Below are 25,547 nucleotides of genomic sequence, written 5' to 3' on the forward strand. Positions count from 1 at the left end.
AAATCATTATTTTACAATGACAGTGGAAAAGTGAAAAGAAATGTAACTTCAGGTGGATTCTAGCCAAAAAAAAAAAAGAATTGTGTATTTTTGAAAAAGTTAGAAAAAATGGGTGGACGGTGGATAATTTCTCATATTTTATTAAGTAATTATGACAAGTCATCTATGTTTTTCAGCTCCAACACAAACCAAAGTCAAATGGAGGAAATCAAGAACATCTTTGGGCTGAATATTGTCTCTAAGCATGAGAAGTACTTGGGTTTACCATCCATGGTCAGAAGAAAGAAAATTAGCTTCTTTAATGAAATTAAGTTGAGAGTGTTAAGTAAGCTATCAAGTTGGCAAAACAAGAGATTTTCTAGTGGAGGTAAGGAGGTCCTTATCAAAGCTGTGGCGCAAGCAGTTCCAGCATTTGCAATGAGTGTGTTCAAAATTCCTCAAGGCCTCTGTGATGATATTGAAAGGGCTGTAGCAAGATTTTGGTGGGGATCCTTCGAAACTCGGAGGAGTATACGCTAGGCAAGGTGGGAAAAGCTGTGTAGTGCAAAAACAAGAGGTGGGTTGGGTTTTAGAGAATTTTCAAGCTTCAACCAAGCTTTGATTGCGAAACAAGGGTGGAGGGTTATGCACAATCCAGACTCTTTAATGGCTAAAATTCTCAAAGCCAAATATTTCAAGCACACTGATTTTATTGAGGCTAAACTGGGGTCAAACCCCTCTTTTGTTTGGAGAAGTATTTTATGGGGTAGACAATTGCTTCATGAGGGTTTAAGGTGGAGAGTAGGTAATGGACATAAAATTTCAGTGTTCAGCAAGAATTGGATGAAGAAAGGTGAGCTTCATAACCCGACATCTATAGCAAGGTTATCTAATGATGCTGTTGTGGCTGATTTCATTGATGAGAAAAACCAACGAAAGCAAGATATAGTTGCTCAACATTACCCTAAGGAGATCACAGAGAGAATTCTGAAGATTCCCCTTCCAAAAACCCCCCAAGAAGATGTTATGATCTGGAGTTATAATAAGCATGGTGCTTATTCAGTGAAAAGTGGTTATCAGTTAGCAGTCAAACTCAAATATCCAGACACACCAGGCTGTTCAGATGCCACCAAATCAAAGTGGAAAGTTATTTGGGCTAATGAGATCCTTGAAAAAATTAAGAATTTTATGTGGCGAGTTGCCCATAACTTGTTGCCAACTATAGACAACCTCTAGAAGAAAAAAGTGGTGATGGATTCTGTTTGTCGGAGATGCCATAGCAACAGGGAAGATGTCTTTCATGCATTGGTGGGATGCAGAGCTGCTAGGAAGGTGTGGAAGTTGACAGAATTTTATGAGGATAGAAAGCAATTGGCTCACCAGGATATGCTGAGTGTTCTTCAAGAATTAGCCGGGAAGAGGAAAAAAGATGATTTAGGGCTGATAATTGCAACCTGTTGGGCAATCTGGTATGCAAGAAATAGAGTGGTAAATGAAGGTAAGCAAGAAGATTCCCAAATAACAGCAGCCCGGGCTGCAGCAACTGTAGAGTTGTACTTGAGAATTAAGTGTCCAAATGTCCAAGTTGTTCCAAGTCAGCACAATAATAATCAACAGGTGTGGAATTCCCCTCCAATTGGTTGGTATAAAGTGGATGTGGATGCAGCAATTCAAATGGCAAATTTGAAGGCTGGGCTAGGTGTAGTGATTAGAGATTGAAGCGGGAAAATTTTGGCTGCAGCAGTTCAGAGCACTGGATTCAGAGGAGATGTGGCTTGTATGGAAGCGGAAGCTGTGTTGTTTGGAATTCAAGTTGCCTGCCAAGCAAAGTGTGATCCAATCATTATAGAGTCAGATTCTTTAGAAGTGGTAGAGCTATCACTGCAAAGGAAGAGCAGCATGGCAGAAATTTGCTGGGCAGTGGAAGAGATACAAGCATGTCTAAAGAACCAGAGCAGAGCATCAATTCAATTCGTTCTTAGAAATTGTAATGTAGTAGCTCACTCATTGGCCAAAGTAGCCTTAGGTTTTGAAAGCCATGTAGTTTGGCTGAAGGACTTTCCAATTCAAATCATGTTGTTACTGTCTAAGTTTGTTTAATTAGAAAGCTTTACTTTCTCTTAAAAAAAAAATCGACAAAAGTGATTTGAATCTTTTTTACCAAATACTAAAATTAACTTTTATATTTTCAAAATCACTTCTAAGCATCACAAAAGCAATCCCAAACAGACCCTTAATAATGTTTTGGTTTGGGGATCATTTTATTTTTTATTTTTCTAATTTCTTATTTCAAGCTGGGGTTGGATAGGGTTTGTGAAAATCCAACTCAACCCACTATTGAATAGATTGAAATAAAATTAATCCAACTAACAAAGCGAACATGTTCATACCAATCCAATCTAACCCTTAAATCATTAAGTTGGGTTGGATTGAATTAATAAGGTTGAAAGTGTTAACATATATGTTTCCATAATATTGATTTTGATGATAACAAATAAGTTTAAGAATGATTAATCTTTTAAGCTCAAATTATTTAATATTCTTTTTAAATAAATCATTATTTTCACATTATAAATGTTTTGTATTTAATGGAAAAATGATTTTATGAAATTGATTGTTTTTATTCTTTTTAAATAATAAATCATTATTTTCACATTATAAATGTTTCATATTTAATGGAAAAATGATTTTATGAAATTGGTTGTTTTTCAAAGTTTATGGTTTAATTGAAAGCATTTTGAAAACTTTGAAACAAACAAGTATTGCTTGAAATTTTGGTGAAGGACTTATTTGAAAAGTGTCATAGCATTTTGGGCTATAACATAATTTCAGAAAGTTTTGGGATTAACAAAGCATTACTTAGAAATTCTGAAATTGGACCTATTTGCAAAGTTTCATAACGTTTTGGGCTATAGTACAATTTTGTAAAGTTTTAGGGTCAAACTGTAATTTTGGAAAATAGTGCACTGTGCAGGTTACTGTAGCAAACGGCTAACCGTTTATTTAAAAACGGCTAACCGATAATTTCCAGAAATCATGTTCTGCAAAGTATTGTTAAAATGATGATTCTGGAAACTAACGGTGAACCGTTTACTGAAAACGGTTAACCGATTATTTTCAGATTGCTAACCTTGAACCGTTTAGTAAGAACGGTTAAACCAAATTTGTTTCGCAGGTCTCTGGAAATTAACGGCGAAAGGGTAAGCCTAAACGGCTAACCGTTTATTTGAAAATTGGCCCAACGGTAACTTTGACCAACCTAAACGGTTAACCGTTAATGGTTAACGGCGAACCGTTTTCGTGCAGACAATCTATAACGGCTAGTTTTTCAGCTCCAACTATAAATAAGCTCAATCCAATTCAAACAAGAAGAATTCCAACGATCATCATTGAGCAAAATATTGAGAATACAACTTTCATTGAGCTTTAAATCTTTGTATTCATCTCATTCATTCACACATTGAGCTTTCACTTGAGATCAAACACATTGTGTGAGAGGGATTCATTTGTAATCTTTTTTGTAAAATCAAGTTAAAAGATTGTAAGTGTTGGGATACACTTGGGTTAAGAGATTGGAGATAATCTCTTGTTGTAAAGGTCCATTGACACATTGGAAGTCAATTGTAAGCGTTTGAAGCCTTGAGAGGCTAGCTTAGTGAAATCCTCAAGCCCGGTGTGCTTGGAGGCGTGGACGTAGGCGGGGATTGCCGAACCACGTAAAAATCCTTGAGTTTGCTTTCTCTTCCCTTACTCATTTATTATTGTGCTTTTATTGAATTTATTGTTTTCTAATTTATTAAGGCATTAGATTAAATTGTTGTGTGATTTGCCTAGGATAATTTTTAAAATCCCAATTCACCCCCCCTCTTGGGTTGCCTAGTTAGTATTTCAGAAAGGTTAAATTAAAAATTAAATAAAGAAAAAGATATGAAACTTGAAATAAAATTTATGAAAATCAAGTATAAATCTATTATAAAATGAAATTTTCATTTAATGTCTAGTGTGTGATAAATAAAGCTAAAAAAAACAACAATCTTAAAAGTACAATAAAAAAGAATTAAGAATGAATAAATGAAAGAATCAGGATTTGAGAAAGTGATTTTAGCTTTGGAATTAAAATCTAAAGCAGTAGATACGAAAATGAAATAGTCGCTTTTATAAAAGAAAAAATGGTTCAAGATCAAATTAGTTGTTTAGGTTATGAGGGTTTTACAATTTATCATCATCATCATCATCATAATGTACGTGGGTTGTGTTGAGTTAAACATATTCATCATAATTTATCCAACTCAACCAATTATTTATTGGGTTCAAAAAAATTAGAACAATTAATTCACAATAATTCATTCAATTTTACACAATTAAATTAAGTTGAATTGGATCTGTTGAATTGGATTGGGTTTCCCTACCCTTAATTTCAACCAAACCGTCAGATGGAAAGTGAAGCTTTTATGGATGTCGAACGCGTTGCAAATTCTTTTCTTTGAAGGAACTATTTTATAAATGTAATTATTTTATCCTGCTTGTAGTTAGGCCTTAGGCGATGTAGGGGCCTAATTTGATTTTGATAAAAGGAAAGAAATTGAAACTCTTTTCTTGCACAAAACGCAATTTGTTTCTTGGATGAAACAGACTCTACAAAAGTCGGAGTTATTGGAAAGTCAATAATCAATTTCTCCCACCAATTAGAAGCAGCCATCTTTTTTTTTTTAAAAAAAAAAAATGATTCAAGGTCGTACATTATGTTCATATTTAAAAAAAATAATGATCAACCCATGGGTAAAGAAGGAATTGAGTTGTTAAATTTAAAAAAAAAAAAGAGTAGATTTGCCTCTTATAATTACCAACTCTTGCTAAATTACATATAATATAATTTACAACAAACTCAAACATAATTACCTATAACCTCCCTCTTATATCACATCCTATTATTATTTTATTAAGTAACTACTTTTATGATATTATAAATTACATATAACGTGCCGTAGCAGATGCCCTTCTTACCGTTCATCTTGACGATTCATCACATCATTTGCTTATTTTACAAATCGAAATTGGACAAGATCAGACCATTTAACGAGCCAAGCCCAGTATATTAATGGGCTATGATTTGGACGACACAAATCTTTTAATGGGCTTGATGTTTTGGGCCCCCACCAAACCCAGACACGATGCAAATTGTTAAACTGCGACCCGAATGTCATCGGATCACTGCTCCTCCAGGTATATATTCCACTTTAAAACCCTAACCCACCATATTCTTCTTCACTTCACACAAGGGTTTGCAGAAGCCGCGGCTCATCGTTTCAGGTATATTCCTTCACTTTTGTTCTTCCTCACTTCTCTATTTATCTGTTAATTTATGTTATTGATTACGTATATCTGCTGGCTTCAGCTATCATATCTGAGTATATACTATTTTGAAACTTATATCCATGAAAGTATTATTTATTTAGAGTAAATTTTAATGCGAATAGTTTGGGATCCTTGATAATTAAAATATCGTCTCTTTTTTTTTTTAATAGAATATTTGATGAACGGAGCATAAAATTGAGAATTCAACTATGGAGATGTAAAATTGTTAGTTGTTTATCATGATTGGGGGAAGTGATTGAATCTCCTAATTAGTGTGCTCTGCCATCTCGTTTTGGTTGCTTTGTGTGGCTTTTGGATTTCATCGTAGTTGTAGTTCCTTCTTATGCTGGTCTCAGAAGCTTATAATTTATTTATGTTTTCTTGTGCTCTTGTTAATGTCCGGTTGCTCAATTTTGTGTTCTTGTGTTTTTGTATATGTTACAGAAAAATGGCTGTTCCTTTGCTGACCAAGAAGATAGTGAAGAAGCGTCTCAAGAAGTTCAAGAGGCCCCAGAGTGACAGGAAGATATCAGTGAAGGTATCTATTTACTTCTACTTTGCTGAAATAGGTTATTTGTTCTTTCTTTTGTTTAGTTCCTACTTGCACTATGTTGTGTGGACTTCTGTTCTGTTCCTTTTGTATGCTTGTCTTGACAATGCTTCTATGGAACCATAAGATTACCTGATTTTAATCATGCAGATTGTTACATGAAAGATTTATGGTCATATTGGTTGTTGATTGCGCCAAATATTTTGTTATTTCTATTTTGAATCTCTTTTTCTTTTATTTTAAATCTATTTTGAAAGATTTATGATCATCAGGAAATTGATTGCTAATTGAATCCTATGAATAGGTTGCAAGTAGAATGCTCCATGCTCTTTCTGTTTGTTGAATCGCTTGGATGTTCATTCAAATATTATCAATTAGATGATGTATAATCTTGTAATAGCCATGTTCTTGCATTTCATCCTAATGAATTTGGTATTGCACTTCTTCAGTATTCATTCTTGTAGGTTTATCCCACTAATCAACAACTTCAAATTACTTTACCCTGCAAAGATAAACTAGACTAGCTCATGTGTTCCAATATTTGATCCTGCTGGAGATATTTGATTTTGTTGTCGACTTGGGACGTTTAACACAAATTGCGCTTGGATCACCGATAAATTGTCTGTCAAATTAATGTACTGGCTGGTGGCAGGAAAATTGGCGAAGGCCGAAGGGTATTGATTCACGTGTCAGGAGAAAGTTCAAAGGATGTGTTCTGATGCCCAATATTGGCTACGGCTCGGACAAGAAAACACGCCACTATCTGCCCAATGGATTCAAGAAGTTTGTTGTGCACAATGTCAATGAACTGGAACTCTTGATGATGCACAACAGGTAAATAACAGTTTACATTTACTTGTCATGTTTCCTTGAATTGTTCTGAAGTTCCTTGACAATGATTGCTTACCTTTTTGTTGTAGGACTTATTGTGCTGAGATAGCCCACAACGTATCAACCAAGAAGAGAAAGGAGATTGTCGAGCGTGCTGCACAATTGGATGTTGTGGTCACCAACAAATTGGCCAGGTTGCGCAGCCAGGAGGAGGAGTAAAAATTGGTTTCTATATTGTGTTAGTGTTTGCTTTTTGGCCAAATGTTTCCTAGGTTGTCTTTGGAATGGATGAACATTTCCAGGGTTGAATTATGATGTATTTTCTATTTTTGTCACCTGAATGATATTTTGAATTTGTTGTTTTTTGCGGAGCATGATTAATGTTATGTCAACTTAGGAGTTAAGGTTTATGGCCAAGCCTTTTATTAACATTGTTTTGCATATTTTGCCGAAACTATTAGTGGGCAATGTTAAGCGTATGATGTTTAATAGCGTTAATTTGTTGACTGTTTCTATTTGATATCTTTCATCGATCACGATCAATTATCAGGGTCTGGGAGCCTACGTTCTACATTGTAGTCGGGTGGCAAATCGAATAAACAAATGGAATTCAGATCAAATCTTTAATGAATTCGGTCAAAATTTAATGGATCCAAAAATGAATCAACTGAACGATCAATTGAGGATTTAGATTCGATTTGTTTATTAACTGAATATTCATGTTTAATTCATTTACTCTGCAAAATTAGACAAATTGAATTTAGATTTATTTAATTCATTTATGCGGAATCTATAACAATCAATTGAATTTGAATTTGTTTTCAAATAAAATAATTAATAAATAATGATTGGGCAAAATAAAATAACCACAAAATTAGTATCTTACAAAATACAAATGAATTCTAAATTTGGGTTTCATTCATTGAAATTGAATTGTAATTTACTTAAGGGGTGGTAAATTGAATAAACAAATGGAATTCAAATCAAATCTTTAATAAATTAGGTCAAAATATAATGGATTAAAAAATGAATCATAATCTTAGAATTTAGATTCGATTTGTTTATTACACGGATATTCGTGTTTAATTCATTAATTCATTTATGCAAAATTTATAACAAAAAAAATTTGAATTTGAAGTTGTTTACAAATATAATAATTAATAAATAATGATCAAGTAAAATAAAATAACCACAAAATTAGTATTTTACAAAATACAAATGAATTTTAAAGTCAGATTCGATTCGTTGTGATTGAATTCATCCATCTATTAAACGAATTAATATTTTCAAATTAAAATTCATTTAATTTGAATGGATTCGAAAAGGCGAAGCCAAACTACGACTCCTAGTTCTACTGGGATACTGTTGCATGACATGACTTACAAATGTAAACAACAAAATCTCGATAAGCTCATCTCCATTGAATTGTATTATGGAAATTGAATTCTTTTTCTTTAAAAAAAAAAAAGAAAAGGGGAGTCAAAATTGGACACATTTTATCTTTATTTTTATTTTTATTTTTTAAGAATGTGAACTGTGAGTTTTGAAGTGTTGAAATTGTTACAATTTATGTCACGAATGAGGGTTTAGTTTATTTGTTGGATGGTTTTAGTCCTCGCCTGACGATAACAATGAGGTCATACAAATATGAAAAACTCAGAGATTATTTTGACCAAATCTTAGGCTCCAAGTAATAATGGCCTTTCATGAAGACTTGGCTGGTGGAGGAGGAATCAAGTAATGGGACGTCTTGCTTTATTTGCAATGGGACCTTCAATTAAATACAACTATGTTTTGTAGAATTATACAAATTGATAGTCAATTTTAAAAAATAATATAATATTTGATCAAAACCATTTTCTTTTTTCCAAAAAAAAAAAAAAAAAAAAAAAAAATCTCGAGTCATCGCAATTTCGCTGGACAAAGCTGTATGAGGTCTGAACTCTCTCCAACCACCAATCTAACCATATTCCACTTTCATTAAGAATATTCTTGGCTTTGCAATTAATTCATTATGCAATTTTATTTTTTAAAAATATTTTCTGTGGAAGAAATGCAGTTAGCTGGTATCTTATCATCTCTGTATTAAACACGAATAAATATTTAATTCGGAGGAACTAAATAGTATGGTATCAATCAATAGATACCACAGACAAGAGCATCAAATTCAGACACAACAGAACTATTCGGAAGAGGCTTGGCCAAAAAATCAAAACTGACAGGACAAGTTATAGGCGGTAGTTAAGAGTGCTTATATAAATTCCTGGGACGGTGATGCAGACTATACGCAAATGAAATAAATATATATACTGAAAATAACTACCAGAGGGAAGTCCCTATATTTGGTGCACCATCACATGGCACAAGACCTAACTTTTTTTTCGCTCATAATATACATCATTAAGGTCCAAAACTCTAGTTTGCTTTTAGTACCCAACAATATCATGTGAGTATGTGAAATGCGATCAACAATGCAACCACGTATTGAATATTATGCCCACCCAAAAAAAAAAAAAAAAAAAAACCTCATTTGTTAAAGTAAATACTAAATAATAGAGCAACGAAAATTATATGAATTTATTTTGTACAAATTAATATGAAATTAATGAATTTATTATACAAACAAATTTTATGACCCAAGTAATTTTTTTTAATTAATGCAATTATGTCAGAAGTTGTGACTATATTACTCCATTGATACTGTATTTTATAGATTGAATACCGTAGTCAGACCCTATATCATATGATTATGAATTTTCACAAAAATAAATTTACATCTCCACTCATTTTGTCAAACAGCTACTCAAATTCGATCTGTTTTATGAAGAGACAGCTCAATTAATTCATGCGGCTCCTGATGGTGTTTGTTTGGTTACAAAAATGGGGAGATGAGCCTAAATTTAACGCGAGAGTTTCTCAAAGCTGATATTGATATATGTTGCGGCTTGCAAGAAGTGCTGGTCCATAGATCATAAGCCAACTCAAAGTTGAATTCATTGTCAAATTTTTGCTTGAAATTCAATGTGAAAGGGTTATCCACAAGCCAACTGCCATGATTTTGTCGAATTTGAGTGTCGAAACGCTGAGTTTTGTCAATCAATCAATTGACAAGCTTCCTGTGCTGAGTTGCTTTCTTCTCCCAAAGAGGGGTAGTTTTTGTAATCAGCAGTGTATTCATTACTACTCCTATAATTTCAATTACAATGACATTGATATTTTACAATTAAAAAAATTATACTATATGTTGGTACTATTTGCATCTTGTAAGTATGTTTTTGATGGGTTTTTTTAATAGGATAATCGTAATAAGATCATTTAAAATCATACCATGTGTTTTACATTTCTGTTAAAATTATTGTTAGAAGTTGATATAAACTAAATAATTTTTTTTTTTCCAAACAACAATCACCCAACTGAGGCCCAATAAATAGCTCGAATTGAGAAATGGAAGGATATTGAAAATAAATAAATGAATAAGCATTAGAAGTTGATTTTTAATTTTTATTTTTTTTGATAGAAACTGGAGTTTTTCATAAAGCCACAAATCAAATAGTAAACAAAATATTAGCTATACACAATCATCCAACCATACTTGCAATCCAAAACATAGGTTTTTTTTTTTTTTTAATTCCGATTTATTTTAATTGGTTCTTTCTTCTTGTTATCCTAGTTGTATAATTTAGGGTTTCTAGAAGGTAGAATTTATTTATTTATTTATTTACTTATTGTAATGTCCATTAAGTCAAAGATTTTGTTTGCCGTTGACAACAAGGCGTCGAGACTCGCGAGTCTTGAAACCCAGTTCCAGTTTTCATTCTCTGAAACACGTGATTATGAATCTGCTCGAAATTTCGGAAAAGGCTCATTTTTTTTTTAAATTTAATTTAATTTTGACTTTAAAATAATTACTTATTTCATACTTGTTTACTGCTCGACGGGGGAGGTGCCCCATCCAAACAAGTGCCCTGTAATTTTTTTTTAAAAGAAATTAATGAATTTCTAAATAAAACATTATATGTAATGATGTAAATTTTTTATTTTGACCCTTGTAACACTGCACATTCTTTAATAATTTTTAAATTGTAGAGAAAAATATCATTTAAGTTGTATGATCCCACAAATATTAATACTAATAATAACTCGAATATTTGTAATTATTAATTTATTTTAACTGATTATTTCTCTTTCATTTGTTAAAAACAAATGAGCCTATATTTTTGTTGATATTTTGTGGACTTTGGTCTCTTTAAATTTGTGTTATCTTTTTTTATTAAGAAACTAATTTTTGCATTATGGAAATAAAATGTTTAAATGTTACAACCTATACAATTGAAAAAAAAAAATCATGTAATCAATTTTCAAACGTTTAAATTTGGCTCATGTAGAGTTGGACTCAAAGCTCCGCCCCTTATTAGTCGAATTTTGATTTTATAACGCCGTTAAAACTTAGTAACATATTATTTATCGATTAAAAATCATCATTGTTCACAATATTATAAAAAAACTCAAACTTTCTTAATCACACTCCCCGTTTTTTCAATAGATTGCGGCCCTTGAATTTCAAAACTAAGAAAGTCCGTAGCTATTATTTCTTAGTTGTCAACCCCTAGCAATTATTATACCTTCCACCTTGTTTGTTTTTCTTAGGAAACTATTGCTTATGATATTTAAAATCATACAATCATTGAAACCAATTTACACCAACTCTGATATGGCACCGCTCATATTTTTAACCCTCTTAAATATTCAAGGGACGTTACTAAGACTAGTTTATATCAACTCCGTTCTTGAAAAAAAAACCGTATTCACTCAAATTTTGAGGAAGAAAATTTAAATTAAATCCTTGTAATATGTTTGCGAAGGCTCAAACCACTTCCCTGACACTTATGAGAAAGTGATTCTAACCACGGGGCCAAACCTTAGTGGTTTTCGACCTTGTTTGTTTAATGTTTCACATTCAACGTTTTTGCAATGCAAATATAGTCATTTTTCAATTGCTCCTCACATTATAAAAAGCTGCATTTATTTGATTCTTTTCTTTCGGTGAGTAAGCGGACAAGACAATCTAAAAGGTAAATAATTACTTATCAAATGGAAATTAATTGTTCTATGCGTGGGCAAGATAGGACCTTTAATTTTCACACTCCAGACTAAATAAATCAATTTTGTTATGGTACCCTCTGACTCTTGACCCTATGATGTGATATATTTACTCATTAATATTTGGAAAATACTTAGCTCACTCATATTTGTAATTCTAATCCCACCAAACCATGGTAAAAAGGTCTCAACAATTACGTACAGTAAATAATTGTTTTACCTTTAGTGAATCGACTAATAATTAAGTATTGTACAAGTAATACAATTTCACTTTAGGACAAATGATTTTAGGTGCATAAATTACTCCAATAATTTCATCTACAAATATTTTTCATCATCATCATCATCATAAACTATCAATGGATCATAGTTAAATTTTATAACCCATATATAAAAATTAAAAAAAAAATGAAAAAATAGTTAAAAAACCAAAAAGTTATCCTCTTCACAAGCATGACGTTGATTATTTACTTTCTCTCCTCCTCTATTTTTATTCATCTCATCATTTACTTCATTCTTTTGTTCAGCATCGCCACCGCCCGCAAAAATTCCTTGGACAAATTTCTCCACGTCAATTTCTTTTGTTCCATCTCTACCCCTACCATCGCTCTCATTATTCTCATGCTCAAATCGTGCAGGAATATTCGGCGGCCGCGAAATCTTCAACAGTAATTCCCAATTTACACCTTTAAAAAACTCGTGGCCCTTGATTTCCTCCACGCCGATCCTCTTCGTCGGATCTTTCTCCAACAGCCTCCTAATTAAATTCCTCAACGGCGTCGGTTCGCCCACGAGGTCAGGTGGCCTACACAAAATCCTATAGAACGTCTCCTTTCTGCTACTACCCCTAAACGGCGTCGCGCCGTACAGCATTTCGTGTAGAACAACCCCTAACGACCACCAATCCACAGCAAAATCATGTCCTTTGCCTTCTATGATTTCCGGCGCCACGTACTCCTCCGTTCCGACGAACGAGTTAGACTTTTCGGACGAGTCGGAGTCGGATCTCGAGGGCGGATCGGGCCCGATACGAGGCGAATGGACGGGGTCTTCCAGAGAAATCCCTGAGCTGCAGAACTTCGACAAGAACGACCGTCGTTTTTTGATCCCCGACCTCGTATTCGCGGCGAGAACCGTTTTCGGAGAAGCTTGAGGTGTTTTCGGCGATAGTTTCGTGGAGAGATCGAAATCGACGAGCATTATGTGGCCGTTTTCTTGAATCATAATATTTTCGGGCTTCAAATCCCTATAAACGATGCCCATATTGTGAAGATACTCCAATGCCAACACCAGTTCCGCGGCATAAAATCTGTAAAATAAAATAAAATGTATTAGCGTAATTACGAACTTCAAATTGATATATATATATATATATATATATATTTTTTTTTTTTTTTTCTTTTCCGGTTTACCACTTTACCTGATGGTGTCATCGGAGAACATTTGCTCACTTTGTTGTTTCCGGAGAGAATGGAGATCGCGTCCGGGACAATAATCGATGGCGTAGCCAACGAATTTGTCAGTAGACAAAACTCCTCGTAATCTCGGCAGAAGCGGATGCTCGACGTTTCTTAATACGCGCTGTTCAAAGCTAATCCTCCTATACTTATCGCCATTATCATTATTAGTTAATTCTTTGCTTTTCTTCTCAATTAAGTCCCTCCAGATGACCTTCAAAGCGAAGCTCTCACTTGATTCCACGTCCTTGACGAGAAACACAACTCCTTTGGCACCGCGGCCGAGAGCTGATACGATTCTGAGGCAACTGAAATCTAAGCTTCGAATTGGACGGTCATTTACGACATCGTTCATGATGGCGGAAACTTGGAGATGGAGTTGGTGAGAGAGAGGGGAGAGAGAGAGACTGCTGGATTCACGACTCGAGGAGTCCAGGAGAAAATGGACTACGGAGAGCCTTTTTTATTCTTAAGGCTGCTTTTTAAATGACCTTTTTTGCTTGGAGACGAAGTAGAACGAACTGTGGGAAATTTCCATGAAAGATTTGGTAACGTGCTCTGATTGTGACACGTAAGGGGAGTTTGGAATACGTGGCGAGATCTGCACTGTTGGTTGGGTTTTGACGAGGTAATTGGGGGAGAACGGGCTGTTCCGTTCTAGAAAGTATGAGGAAAGCGGCAGCAAGCATGACTCATGTTTCATCAAAGGCGGGCGCGGACGGACCGAATCGAGAGCTGTTACAACTTTAATTAAAGAGTAGAAGCAACCGTGTCAATATATATATATATATATATTTTAAGAACAGTGTCAAATTTTGGAACTCTAAATTTGTTTTTTTTTTCGATTTTCGGTGGGAGGGCAGAAACCACTGCACCGCAACACTAAATTTGTTTTAAATAATAAGTTTATATACATATATATATATATATAGAGATAGAGAGAGAGAGAGGGGTTTTTATCATAAATTTTTTTGTTATATTAAAGTTCGAAATAAGTTAAAAAATTTTAAAAACACATATTTTAATATATTATATGTGTTTTTTTTTATATTTTTGTTTGTCCCTACTTTAATATGGTTAGGAATATTTGATAGATCATTTATATATGTAAATTATCCAATTCACGTTTCTAAGTTTTGATAAAATTTGAGAAAAGTTATTAAACGGTATGGTATAATAGTTTTGTTAAATTTTAATACATAGTAATAATAAACATCATAAATTTTTTATTATCTCAAACGTCATTTTAAATGATGTGTCAAAAATAAATTAATTATATTGTCGCACCAATTAATTGATGAATACTAGAGATAATTTTTTAGGATAAAATTATAGATGTATAGCACTGCTCTTTAATAAATTGTAAAATCCAGATTAAATAACATTATATATATAAAAAACATCACAACAACAACGTGTTAAACGCTAGTCATATATAACTGGATGGCAACTTTTCTTGCACACGACATAAGAGTATAGAAAAGCAACTTTGGACGCGTTTAAATATTATAATCACGACACGAAGGACCGGGTCTGAAATTATGGGATTGGAAGGATCACAGAATAATTTTTGTTTGCAAAACGGTCCATGAAATCATATCAATAAACGTTAATATCGTCGAAATGAGGCTAATGATGTGTTAAGAATATAATATTTGGTTGCACTTCGCAATCCAAGTTTGAGCGAGATATATGTTAAAAAATCAATTTAAAATTTACTCACTTTCACTTCATTTAAAAAAAAAAAAAACAAAGTTACTAGGCGTAAATTTTAGAGCATAATTTTAAGGAACTAAATAGTGGGGATAAACGATGAATGCATGAGAAACTGTTGAAAATCTCAAAATCCCTCTCGATTTGAATTACAACGAGAAAAAAAATGTGGAACAAAAAAAATCGAAAGAATATTTTATGATTTTTCGAATGGAATAATTAAATAATTTCTGAGTTATGTCTCAATAATTTTCATTGACGCGACATTATTAGGTAGACTGATAACAAACATTCCCAAGTTTAAAACATGTTTTAATGCTACTTATCTTAAGTGCAGGAGATAGTAGAGGCTGGCTAAATTATAATATATGTAACTTACATCAACCTGTAAGTAATTTCTCATGACCCTTAGTTATTTTACTAATAATAATTGAGTAAAAAAAATTACTTATAAATTGATATAAGTTATATCATATACAACTTAGTAAGTTCCTTTAGTTATTTGACTAATAATAATTGAGTCATAAAAAAGATTACTTATAAATTGATGTAAGTTATATCATATGCAGCTTAGCAAGTTTCCTACCCACTAACCATAAGTGTTTACCCCAACTAAGGAGTCACTAGATTGATATCGGGAATCCAGCCATCGTGTGCATGGTGCCAAGGTACACCAAGTTTTGTCCGTTTTGCCGTTGCTTCAACGGATGTGTTATTTGGTTATTAACACTACAGACCCTATTGTTTTCTGAAAATGCTCTTTGTTGAAAATTAACGTACCATAGGCATTATCATGAATTTCCTCCTTACTTTATGAGTTAGTGAATTTCCTACTCCATTCATTCTAACTTCTACAATCAACTATACAGCTTAATTTGAAATCTGACATGAAATCAAACACACAAGCATCTATTATTTGCATCAAGCATAGCTTTTAATCTCTGTAACTTTTACTTAGGTATTTTGTCATGTATCAATACAACATAATGTTATTCTTAATTTTCAATAGACTTTCTTCTAAATTTTCCTTCAAAATCCAATAAAATTTTATTTTTTTTAATCGTTCAAGAAAATCAAAGGAAAAATGTGGAGCTGATTGGATTTGGATGCTAAACAAAGCAAATTGGTTATTAGAAAATCTAACACTTGCACCCTCCACTTTTCATTTAATTTCTAACCACCACAACTAATGAATCTATACATTAACAGAAGGGTAAAATCCCACGTAACATCCAATCTCTTCAATAATTTCCTTAAAATCCCACCTCAAATTCATCCACAATTTCAATCTGTTTAACTCACCACCATATGTCCATACCTAATCCGAAATCAAAATCAATCACTTATTGAATGCTCTTAAAATAACAACCGGAAACCGAAATACATTAATGCTGAAGGACAAGAAGAAGAAATAAGAAAAAGACAGCGAAAAATAAGTAAAGAAACGTGTAGGAGAGTGGAAGAAGAAAGAAGAAAGAGATTCCATGTTCTCATAAAAATTTAAATAAATAGGATTTTTATTTTTCTAGGGAAACAAATAGGACTTTAGATGTTAAATATGAAAACCGGTAGGGACTACAAATAATTGAACCAGAAAACGCCACAATTGGGAGAATGTTACACCCTGAGAGCAACATAGTTTTGTCATTGATAATGATATCAATCGAAATTAATATCCCTTTTTAATAGAGTTAGATAAGGTCAAGTATATAAACTTTGACAAAAGTGATAATTAATTCCATTGGTTGATGAATGATCAGTGGGCAATTTGGTTTGAGGAGTTTCTTCACCAAACAAAACATCAAAACAATTAGCTCAAAGAAATGCTGTGGAAGGAGCAGTGAGGCTTGGACGCGTTTGATGTGTATTATAATCACATTATTAACCTCCATTAGAAAAGTGTATATTCGCTTTAATATGAGTTCGTGGATCAAGAATACAACGAAGTGGTTAACTTAGTTTATATTACTATATTTTTAGAGCATAGTTTTGAGGAACTAAGTAATGTGGGATGATTTAGTCTTTTTACAAATTTTGTCAAAGTTTTGCCAAACTACAATAATATTTTGGTACAAAGAGTATGCATATATGAACATATCTCATATTGTTATGAATTGGAGGAAATGGATGTTATAATTTAAAGGAATCGTATGTAAGTAATTATTTAAAAATGATATCTGAGCAAATAATGCTACATTCATAGAGAGATGAAAATTGAAGAAACAAGAGTAGAATACTTTCAAGGAGAAAATATATTGTGTCTTATCATTAGTAAGGGAAGAGTAATATATAGGCATTAGTGGGTGGAGCGCTTGCATTTCTTAATTATAAGAACGTTAATGGAGAGAGCACTTAGGACTGTTAACAATAAAGAAGATAATGGGGAGATCACTATTTGGTGGAATCCACATATGCGTTCTACAATTTACAACACATATAAAATATTAAGCAACGTTGTCTTGTGATTGATAAGATCATTAATGTAAAATTAATGAATATGTGTATTAAGATGGAAGTTTTGGTATAGATTAGGGGTACTATAAGTTATATTGGAATGAAGAAAATAGAGATAAGAAAACAAATTCATTTGTCTCAATAACATATATTCTTTGCCGAGGTTTTTTTTTCTCATGGACAGGACAAATTGAGGTTTGGAGCATAAAAGTTAGAGTTGAACTATTGGCACCCCTATATAATCTTTATAAAACCCCTTTCTTATTACAATTACATTAACGAACAAAATAAATCTAATTATGCCATTATATATATATCTCTCTCTCTCTAACTCTTTAAGCCCATACAACTACACCAAAGTCTTTTAGAATTTTTGTTCCCTCACAAACAACTTTTTCTTTCTAAACTTATTTTTAATTTAAAAAAATAAATAATATGTATTTGAGTCCACTTTAATTCTACTTAATTCATACATATATCTGATTTTTTTTTAGCAAAATATATATGATTTAATAATTCAAAATTTTATAAAAAACAATATTTGTAATTAGAGTTGTTTGGAGGAAACTGAATTGTTTTTCTTTTTGAATAAAAAAGAAACTGAAAAAATAGAAAAGGATGTTTTGGGAATTATAGAAGGTTTGGATAGAAAAGGGGTTTGAAAAGAATGTTACAAGGGTGATAATAGTCCCACTCTAAAAGTTAAGGCCCCACGCATTTCAATCATGGGCTGGAGCTTGACCCACATCTCTAACCATCCAGCATCCGGAGAATCAACAAATATCAGCTGGGCAATCTGAATTGGCCCATGGAGTTGGACTATGATCCTGTTACCTAATGATCCGATTCTTGGGGTCGGGAACCAAAGTTAAAATAGATAATGATTTATTTAAAATATATCAAATATTTTAGAAAATGACAATTTCCCGTAGCTTGGTGAAATAGTAAAAGATCCTCTTACTTCAAAATATGGTCACACATAATTTTTTTAAAGATACATAGACTCGTTTTTAAACAAGTCTTAGAAATTTGTAAAACATTTTTGAACCTATTACCACAAGGATTATTTTGTTATTTCTCCGATACATTTAGAATAATTTAACATTTAATCACAAATCCGTGATGATAGACCGAAATTTAGGTTAGAGAAAAGGTTTCACTGCGTATAAATTATCCTCCACTAATTATAAGTAAACAGTTTCCAAACTTTCTATTTTTTTTTTTTTTGGTTTTGACCACGAGGTATCTTGGGGAGGGCCCCAACTGTGGGAGGCACCTTTAAGCCTGTACCACAACCCAGATTAGAAGTCCTCGCTCGAACCGAGAGGCACAGATTCTCCCAACAAAGACGACTTCCCTGCGACTCGAATTGAGGAGCAAACCCAGTCAAGCCACTTAAGGGGACTCCATTGCCAGTGGAGCCAACACTTTGTATTCATTAACTTCTTATAATCAAGCCAAAATGTGAATCGAAATCTACTTTTTTCTTTATATTCTTTTATGTTTAGATTGATTCTAAAAAGATAAAAAAATCAGTACAAGAAATATATACAAATTCTTAATATCAGTTTAGATCTTGCTTCTCACATAACGTTCTTTCTCTCTCACTCCAAAATTCTTCTACGTCTGTGTGTGAGAGAACAGTTTGTGTATAAAATATATTACATGGTCATTTCTTGGTCGGTAATTTTAAGTATAATTAATATTATAAATAACCAGGGGCGGGCCCAAGAATTTATATTACCTCGGGTTAAAACACTATTTTTTAATTATGAAATCTGACATTACAACATATAATAACATATAATTGTATAGAATTAATAAATCAATTAAGAATTTTATGCTAAATTAAATCAATATATGTAATTACAATCAATTAAAACTCACAAGTAAAACTTTAATGTTTGAAGTCAAGTACTTAATTAATAGATTTAAATAAATCAAACAACTAAAATTTATTCATCTTTTAAAATTATAAATATATTGTTAGTCAAAAATTTAAATAATAAATGAAACTCATTTAGTAAAAACATATTTAAGTGTCGCTGTTTCTTTGGTAGGCGCTCTAACTCTCTTTTGAAGAATCAGATGCCGATAATTCTTTTATCAAAAACTCCTCAAAATACTCAAATTTTATTTTCTTACCTATACTCTTAGCTAATGTAAATACTAAATGAAAACTCAAAATTCACATAAAAAATTTATGAAAATGTTGGTATTGCTATTACATGTCATTTTTGTAAGTATTTTTAATACTAGTGACAATTTATATTAGATTGGCTTATTTTTTTTTTCAATTATATATTTTTTAAATAAACTAAAACAATAATAACATTAGCCCTCTAATGTTTTCAATCTATTCAAATAAATATACAAATTAATCATTTTATAAAATAAGTCACTAATTTCAAATAAAAAATATAATTAATTAAGGACATATTTGAAAATAAAATAAAAATTCTATTATTATATAAATTTAATAAAAACATGAGGGATATGAAATAATTTTTTCCTGATCAAGACTAGGCTACAGTCCAGTGTAACCCAACTATAGGCTCGCCACTGTAAATAATAATAATAAGAGTATTTATAAATAGACTACTCTTAGGATTTGTTTGGTACACGATATTACATGGGATTGCATTAGCTAATGCAATGCAACCCATGTTTGGTAAATTTTCTTGTTCACATTACGATGTACTATAATACACCATAATATGAATAGTTCAGAATTAAATAAACTTGGGGGGGGGGGGGGTGGGTTTCTGTAATACGGTCTTGTTCACATTTGCTTTTTTTTTTATAATTCCTTTAGTTAAAATAATAAATAAATAAATAAATAATATTAAATAAAATTAAAAACTCAAATAATCTTAAAATATTAATTTAACAAAAATATTAAAATGAAAAATTATTTTATACAATACAGTCTATATTATACCAATATAATATTATATTACAACTTAATGTAATATAATTAATGTAATAGAATATAATGTGCCAAAAGCACTTTTAAAATTATTAGAATGAGATTTTAAAAAATAAAAAAGCTTATTAGAATTTAGTATTAAATGTGCAGGCCCATCTTCGATCATGTTTACACATTTTTAGCCCAAAAAGCTCAAAACTTCTAGTGGGTTAATTTCATTTGAAAACGAGTAGTTAAAAGAAAATAATACACGCGCCTGGTGGTCTACTGCTTTTGGTATTCTCAGTTTCTCACGAGGAGTAACAAAATTCATATATGAGTATATACTCTCAGGAAAAAAACAAAATTCAATTACAACAACAATAACGAAAAAAGTTAATAAATTCAACTTCAACCATCAAAACTATTGCATATCACTTGGACACTCCATTATTATTATTATTATTATTATTATTCATTCATTCATTCAAATTACGAAGTTAATAAATTTGAATATATCACACTACAAATTAAAAACTTCTTCATTCGATAAACTAAGAAACATCTTGAAAATAAAATTAAAAATTAATTAATTAATTAATTACACAGCCAATTGATAAAAATTCAAAAATACAATTTGTTTATGGGATTGAGAGAGGACAAAACTTTTTTTTTTTAAAAATAAAAATCATGCTTGTGGTCCGGTGGATGAAATTGGATAAGCCACCAATCGACCAGTCACTATTACAACTTCACATCCTCACAGAACAATCGGTTCGAACTTCGAACAATAATAATACATATAATAATACATAATACTTCCAATTCCTCTCTTCTCCTTTCTCTCAGAATGAACATGACGACGCACGTGGCGAATTCACAGACACCGATATCATAGGTATAGCCTCAAATGGGAACACCGAAACGGAGGCTTGCTGTCCTCTCCTCACATTTACTCCCCACAGGTCCGGCTCCTTCTTCTTCTTCTTCGTCAGGCGTTTCGGCGTCGTTTTGCGCGCAGCAGCGATTGAGTCGTTCGCAGGAGAGCGGTCATGAAAACGACTGCGTTTTTTGCAAGATTATCCGGGGCGAATCTCCTGCTGTCAAGGTAAATTTCGAAAAAATAAGGTGCTAGGTGAATTTTTTTTTTTTTTTAAGGCTTTAATTGTTTGATCTGGTTTTCAGTTTTGTTTGTTACAGCTCTATGAAGACGACACGTGCCTGTGTATTTTGGATACCAATCCTCTGAGTCTTGGGTAAGGTATCATCTATCCAATATAAATTTTTATTACATTCTTGCTGATGTTAGTAGAATTAGAAGGTTCTGGAAATGAAGTCTGTACTCGTGAGTCTGTGATAATTTATACGTTCATTTTTGTTTTCGAAATCTTTGATTTTAATTTTATTTTGTTTGTGGTCTGCTCATTACAGTTTCGTGCTTGTTTCTTAGGCACTCTCTTATTGTCCCGAAATCTCATTTCTCTTGCTTGGATGCGACTCCTCCATCTGTAAGTAAATTTCTAGTTTGTGGAGTCCTTATGCATTGTCTGTTTTATATAATGTGTATTGTCATTGTTACTTTATAATACAAGGATTGACTAATATTAGGTATATATAAGATACAAACTCCAACAAAAATTTGGTTTATCTTGCACAAAACTTGAAATTTCTAGAACAAAAGTTGAAATGAACTTGAAAATTAACAACATGGGCACTTCTTGGCGAGCAGAAGATTTCGGTTGAGATTGGTGGTTGTGGCTATCATATCTCTGTCCAGTATTGTTGTATCTACGAAGGAACTCCCATTTCAGAATGAGGTAAAAGGTCCATGTAAAAGAATTTGCTTGTTGAAGCAGTTGTTAGTAGTATTTATGAAGCAAAGATTCTTTCATGACTTTGGCTGACTTACAACTGTATCATGGTTGTGTGTCTGTCTCTCCATGTGTTTGAAATTACTGAGGAAATCGAAAAAAAAAAAAAAAAAAATCTGGTTTGCATCAAACCATGTTGATGTCATGATATACTTCTCAAAGACTGTGAGAAGGTGCTGCTATAAGACATATGAAGCAAGTGAACACACAGTTTACATCAAAACATGGTAAATTCACTCTAAACAATTTGTAGGGTACTTATGGAGTCATAGTGAATGTTTGAGTTGGGTGTTCCAGTCACAGCGCCAGCAAGTGGGAAGTTCTGGATATTGGAAATACAGGATAAGATAGATTGTGCTGTCTTGTTTTTCGTGGTTCTACTTTTATCAAACTTTTACCATTTCACTGTGAACCTCTTGAAGGAACCTTGAGGTGCATGTATGAGCATTTTGACAGCGTTCTTTCTGGTTCTCCATTCTCTACAACAAAATTAGAATCTGAATGTTTCTCATGTAGATATTTGCCAGTACTTTCAAATCATGGTCTTTCCAGTAATAGTAGTTTGTATTCTAATATAGGATTATATGTTTTTGCTTAATGGATGCCTTTTTGACAATAGGGGCTCAAATGTCTTAATAAATAGTAATCCTGTCTGTTGTAGTCACGACACATGCATGATTACTAACGTATAATTGTCTGTCCATTTGTTCAAACATTAGATTCTACCGGTCAAGGAGAATAATAATTCTGTTAAGTGTGTAGTAATATCCTCATTGATCAAACTCTCATTTCCTATAAGATTTCTTGCCCATTTTATGTTGCTGGAGTTTGCCATCCCTTTTAAAAATTTCAGTACAGGAGTTCTTATCTAGAAAGATCCATTTTTCTTTGTCTTTTATGTGTATTTCAATGAGTTTGTTGGGCAGGTGGTAGCTGCAATGTGCGCAAAGGTACCTTTAATCAGCAATGCAATCATGAAAGCCACAGATGCTGGTATGTGCCAAATTTTCTATACGGCGGTTACAACTAAGTTATCTCACTCTCACCTCCCTCTTTTTTTCTTGCCCAGTTACTCTCTTGGCTTCTTGGCTCTATCATGTATAAAAAGTGCTACTGGTTGGGGGTATTTTGGCATTGTGAATGTGATTTCAGTGATGTCACATGGACAATAGTGATAAAATTATGGAGACCAAATTTTGTTGTTCAGTAATATCTGTTAGAATGTCATTGTTGACAGTGAATATTTTTCTGATGTATATGAGTTACATATACTGAAACTTCTTGTTAGACACACTATTGTACTTATTTAGTTATTTGTTTTGTGCATTTGCTTTGAATGATTTGATACTGCATGTGGGAGTGGCTGATTTGCTTTTCATGAACTTGTTCATTGGGTAAATTACAGGGTGATTAGGTACTTGCATGAAGCAATGAATTTCAGTGTCCTGGCTCTTATGGCCCGTGATTTCTGTTCTATATAGCAAATCTTCTATGGCCTGAAGACATTAGCTTTGACTTTCCTAGTCTTTCATGATAATGATTCTTGATATTGTAAACATACAGCGATGGTTTCATACTTGTCTATGCTACTTTAGATGTTCTTTCTCATTACGTCCTCGAAGAGGAATATTTGATGTTAGGCAGCTTAAATGTTGAGGTTATGCTAATGAAAACATCAGTTCATCAACATAGTGACTCTACTTCTGCAAAGTGATGGGACCATTTGTAAATCTTACAAGAGAAATGTTTTATGCTTCTTCATTACGCATTGCTGTACTAGCAAAACTGTTCCTATCAGCAGATTAATTTATCCTATTTGGCATTTGAATGATGCAGATTCATTCAACTTGCTGGTTAACAATGGTGCAGCTGCTGGCCAGGTTATATTTCACGTAAGTTGTTACAAGTTCCAGTCAAAAGGATCTTGACAATAAATTGCATGCCAATATATTGTATTTGTCTTCTTTCTTTCCTTCCCCACCTCTTTTGTTTGGTTTATCAAACTGAACTTAGATGTAGTGTTGTGGCAATTATTTGATCTACATTGACGAGAACAATAAATTTTGACATTTTGGTTTTGAAATTTGGAAATTTCAGACTCATATCCATATAATTCCCAGAAAGGCACATGATTGCTTATGGACTTCTGAGGTAACTGTTACTTATTTGCTTTCTTATTCCTTGCAAGCAAAACTTCAAGGAGAGATCAATTAATGTTTGGAGTTTTTCCAGAGTTTGAGGCGGCGTCCCTTAAAGATAGACCAGGAAACCTCTCAACTGGCTGATCAAGTACGAGAAAAGTTATCAAACATTTGTGAATGTAGTAGCAAGGGTCAAGAATCCAGTCTCTCATGAATCGTGATGTTTTATTGGATCAGTGATTGTTGTAATTTACTTATTGAGTTATGACTGTGACATCAATAGTATGCTCATTCTTGCATGGCTTGCAATTAGTTACTAAAAGGTTCTGATACCATAGATAGCCATAGTTGTTCTCGGCTGCGAATATCTTCCTTCTAGTTTCTTGTCTTTGATTGCTGGTTCAATGACAGATTGTTAGATTCAGATGGGAGGTTTCTCCCTTCAATTTAACTTTTGGTTACCCATGAGAGTATTCTCTTTTTTTTTTTGGTGGAAACTGAAACTTCGTTGATTAAAACTGTTACATATATTTGTTCTTATATGTATAAGCATAGATCTCGCTTGGAGCTTCCTCTATCCAAACTTTCTCGATAGAATTACATAGAGTCGATTTAGCTAGATGATGTGCAGCTCCATTGTGAGATCGTGGAGTAAAAATAACTTTAAAAGAGCTTTCAAAAGAAGATATGATTTCTTGAATTTCAGAGATTAACCACCTCACTTCACAGCAGCTGGCTATTTTGTCACTAATGAGACTAACCACATTAAGAGAGTCTGATTCAATTATAGCTGGAGCCAGCCCAATGTCCTTCACAAATCGACTTCCTTTTTGCACAGCAACAACTTCCACAAACCCTACATCTCCATAAAAAAAATCACCCTGCAAATAGAAGATGCCATAACTGCACCCTCCAAATTACGAATCAACACTTCGAGCTGCCATTACTTCACCCTCTGAATTACAAATTAATACTGCAACACTAGTATAATCATCCTTGAAACTGACAGTCGCATCAACATTCATTTTATACTGTAATTTAGGAGGACTTTGGCAACACAGGCTGAGATTATTAGACTTAGTACTCGCATTGGTTCCACTTTACAGAGTGCCCGCTTTAAACAAATTCACTATATTCTCAACTCCAATGACAACTTCTTGAGGCGTACTGACAGCATTACTATGAATC

The 25,547-nt window shown here is 32.7% G+C and overlaps 3 protein-coding genes across 4 annotated transcripts; 2 read left to right on the forward strand and 1 right to left on the reverse strand.

Moving 5' to 3' along the window:
* Positions 1-5,143: 5,143 nt before the first annotated feature.
* On the forward strand, positions 5,144-7,213 carry LOC102618355 (60S ribosomal protein L32-1). Its single transcript, XM_006484755.3, has 4 exons — positions 5,144-5,289; positions 5,779-5,872; positions 6,537-6,718; positions 6,805-7,213. The coding sequence occupies exons 1-4, from the start codon at positions 5,177-5,179 to the stop codon at positions 6,932-6,934; spliced, it is 519 nt and encodes a 172-aa protein (XP_006484818.2). The 5' UTR covers positions 5,144-5,176; the 3' UTR covers positions 6,935-7,213.
* Positions 7,214-12,086: 4,873 nt separating this feature from the next.
* LOC102618070 (serine/threonine-protein kinase OXI1) lies at positions 12,087-13,957 on the reverse strand. Its single transcript, XM_006484754.4, has 2 exons — positions 13,236-13,957; positions 12,087-13,124 (listed from the first exon to the last, which is right to left on the reverse strand). The coding sequence occupies exons 1-2, from the start codon at positions 13,625-13,627 to the stop codon at positions 12,236-12,238; spliced, it is 1,281 nt and encodes a 426-aa protein (XP_006484817.1). The 5' UTR covers positions 13,628-13,957; the 3' UTR covers positions 12,087-12,235.
* Positions 13,958-21,094: 7,137 nt separating this feature from the next.
* On the forward strand, positions 21,095-24,827 carry LOC102617591 (adenylylsulfatase HINT3). Of its 2 annotated transcripts, none has more exons than XM_006484752.4 (7): positions 21,095-21,455; positions 21,533-21,603; positions 21,798-21,855; positions 23,145-23,211; positions 24,055-24,110; positions 24,316-24,369; positions 24,451-24,827. In XM_006484752.4, the coding sequence occupies exons 1-7, from the start codon at positions 21,258-21,260 to the stop codon at positions 24,571-24,573; spliced, it is 627 nt and encodes a 208-aa protein (XP_006484815.1). In that variant the 5' UTR covers positions 21,095-21,257; the 3' UTR covers positions 24,574-24,827. The 2 variants fall into 2 exon arrangements, with proteins under 2 accessions (XP_006484815.1, XP_006484816.1); XM_006484753.4 differs by having other exon boundaries at positions 21,102-21,455; positions 21,548-21,603.
* The last annotated feature ends 720 nt before the right edge of the window (positions 24,828-25,547 follow it).

This window comes from Citrus sinensis, chromosome 4, assembly GCF_022201045.2.
Source record: "Citrus sinensis cultivar Valencia sweet orange chromosome 4, DVS_A1.0, whole genome shotgun sequence".
In the NCBI taxonomy this organism is placed as follows: Eukaryota; Viridiplantae; Streptophyta; class Magnoliopsida; order Sapindales; family Rutaceae; genus Citrus; species Citrus sinensis.

Coding starts and splice junctions, on each gene's coding strand:
- LOC102618355 (XM_006484755.3), top strand. CDS start 5,177: ATGTCATCGGATCACTGCTCCTCCAGGTATATATTCCACTTTAAAACC. Junction 5,873..6,536: donor ACAGGAAGATATCAGTGAAG/GTATCTATTTAC, acceptor GGCTGGTGGCAG/GAAAATTGGCGAAGGCCGAA. Junction 6,719..6,804: donor CTCTTGATGATGCACAACAG/GTAAATAACAGT, acceptor TTTTTGTTGTAG/GACTTATTGTGCTGAGATAG.
- LOC102618070 (XM_006484754.4), bottom strand. CDS start 13,627: ATGAACGATGTCGTAAATGACCGTCCAATTCGAAGCTTAGATTTCAGT. Junction 13,125..13,235: donor TTCTCCGATGACACCATCAG/GTAAAGTGGTAA, acceptor TTTATTTTACAG/ATTTTATGCCGCGGAACTGG.
- LOC102617591 (XM_006484752.4), top strand. CDS start 21,258: ATGGGAACACCGAAACGGAGGCTTGCTGTCCTCTCCTCACATTTACTC. Junction 21,856..23,144: donor TGGATGCGACTCCTCCATCT/GTAAGTAAATTT, acceptor TTTGTTGGGCAG/GTGGTAGCTGCAATGTGCGC. Junction 23,212..24,054: donor CATGAAAGCCACAGATGCTG/GTATGTGCCAAA, acceptor TGAATGATGCAG/ATTCATTCAACTTGCTGGTT.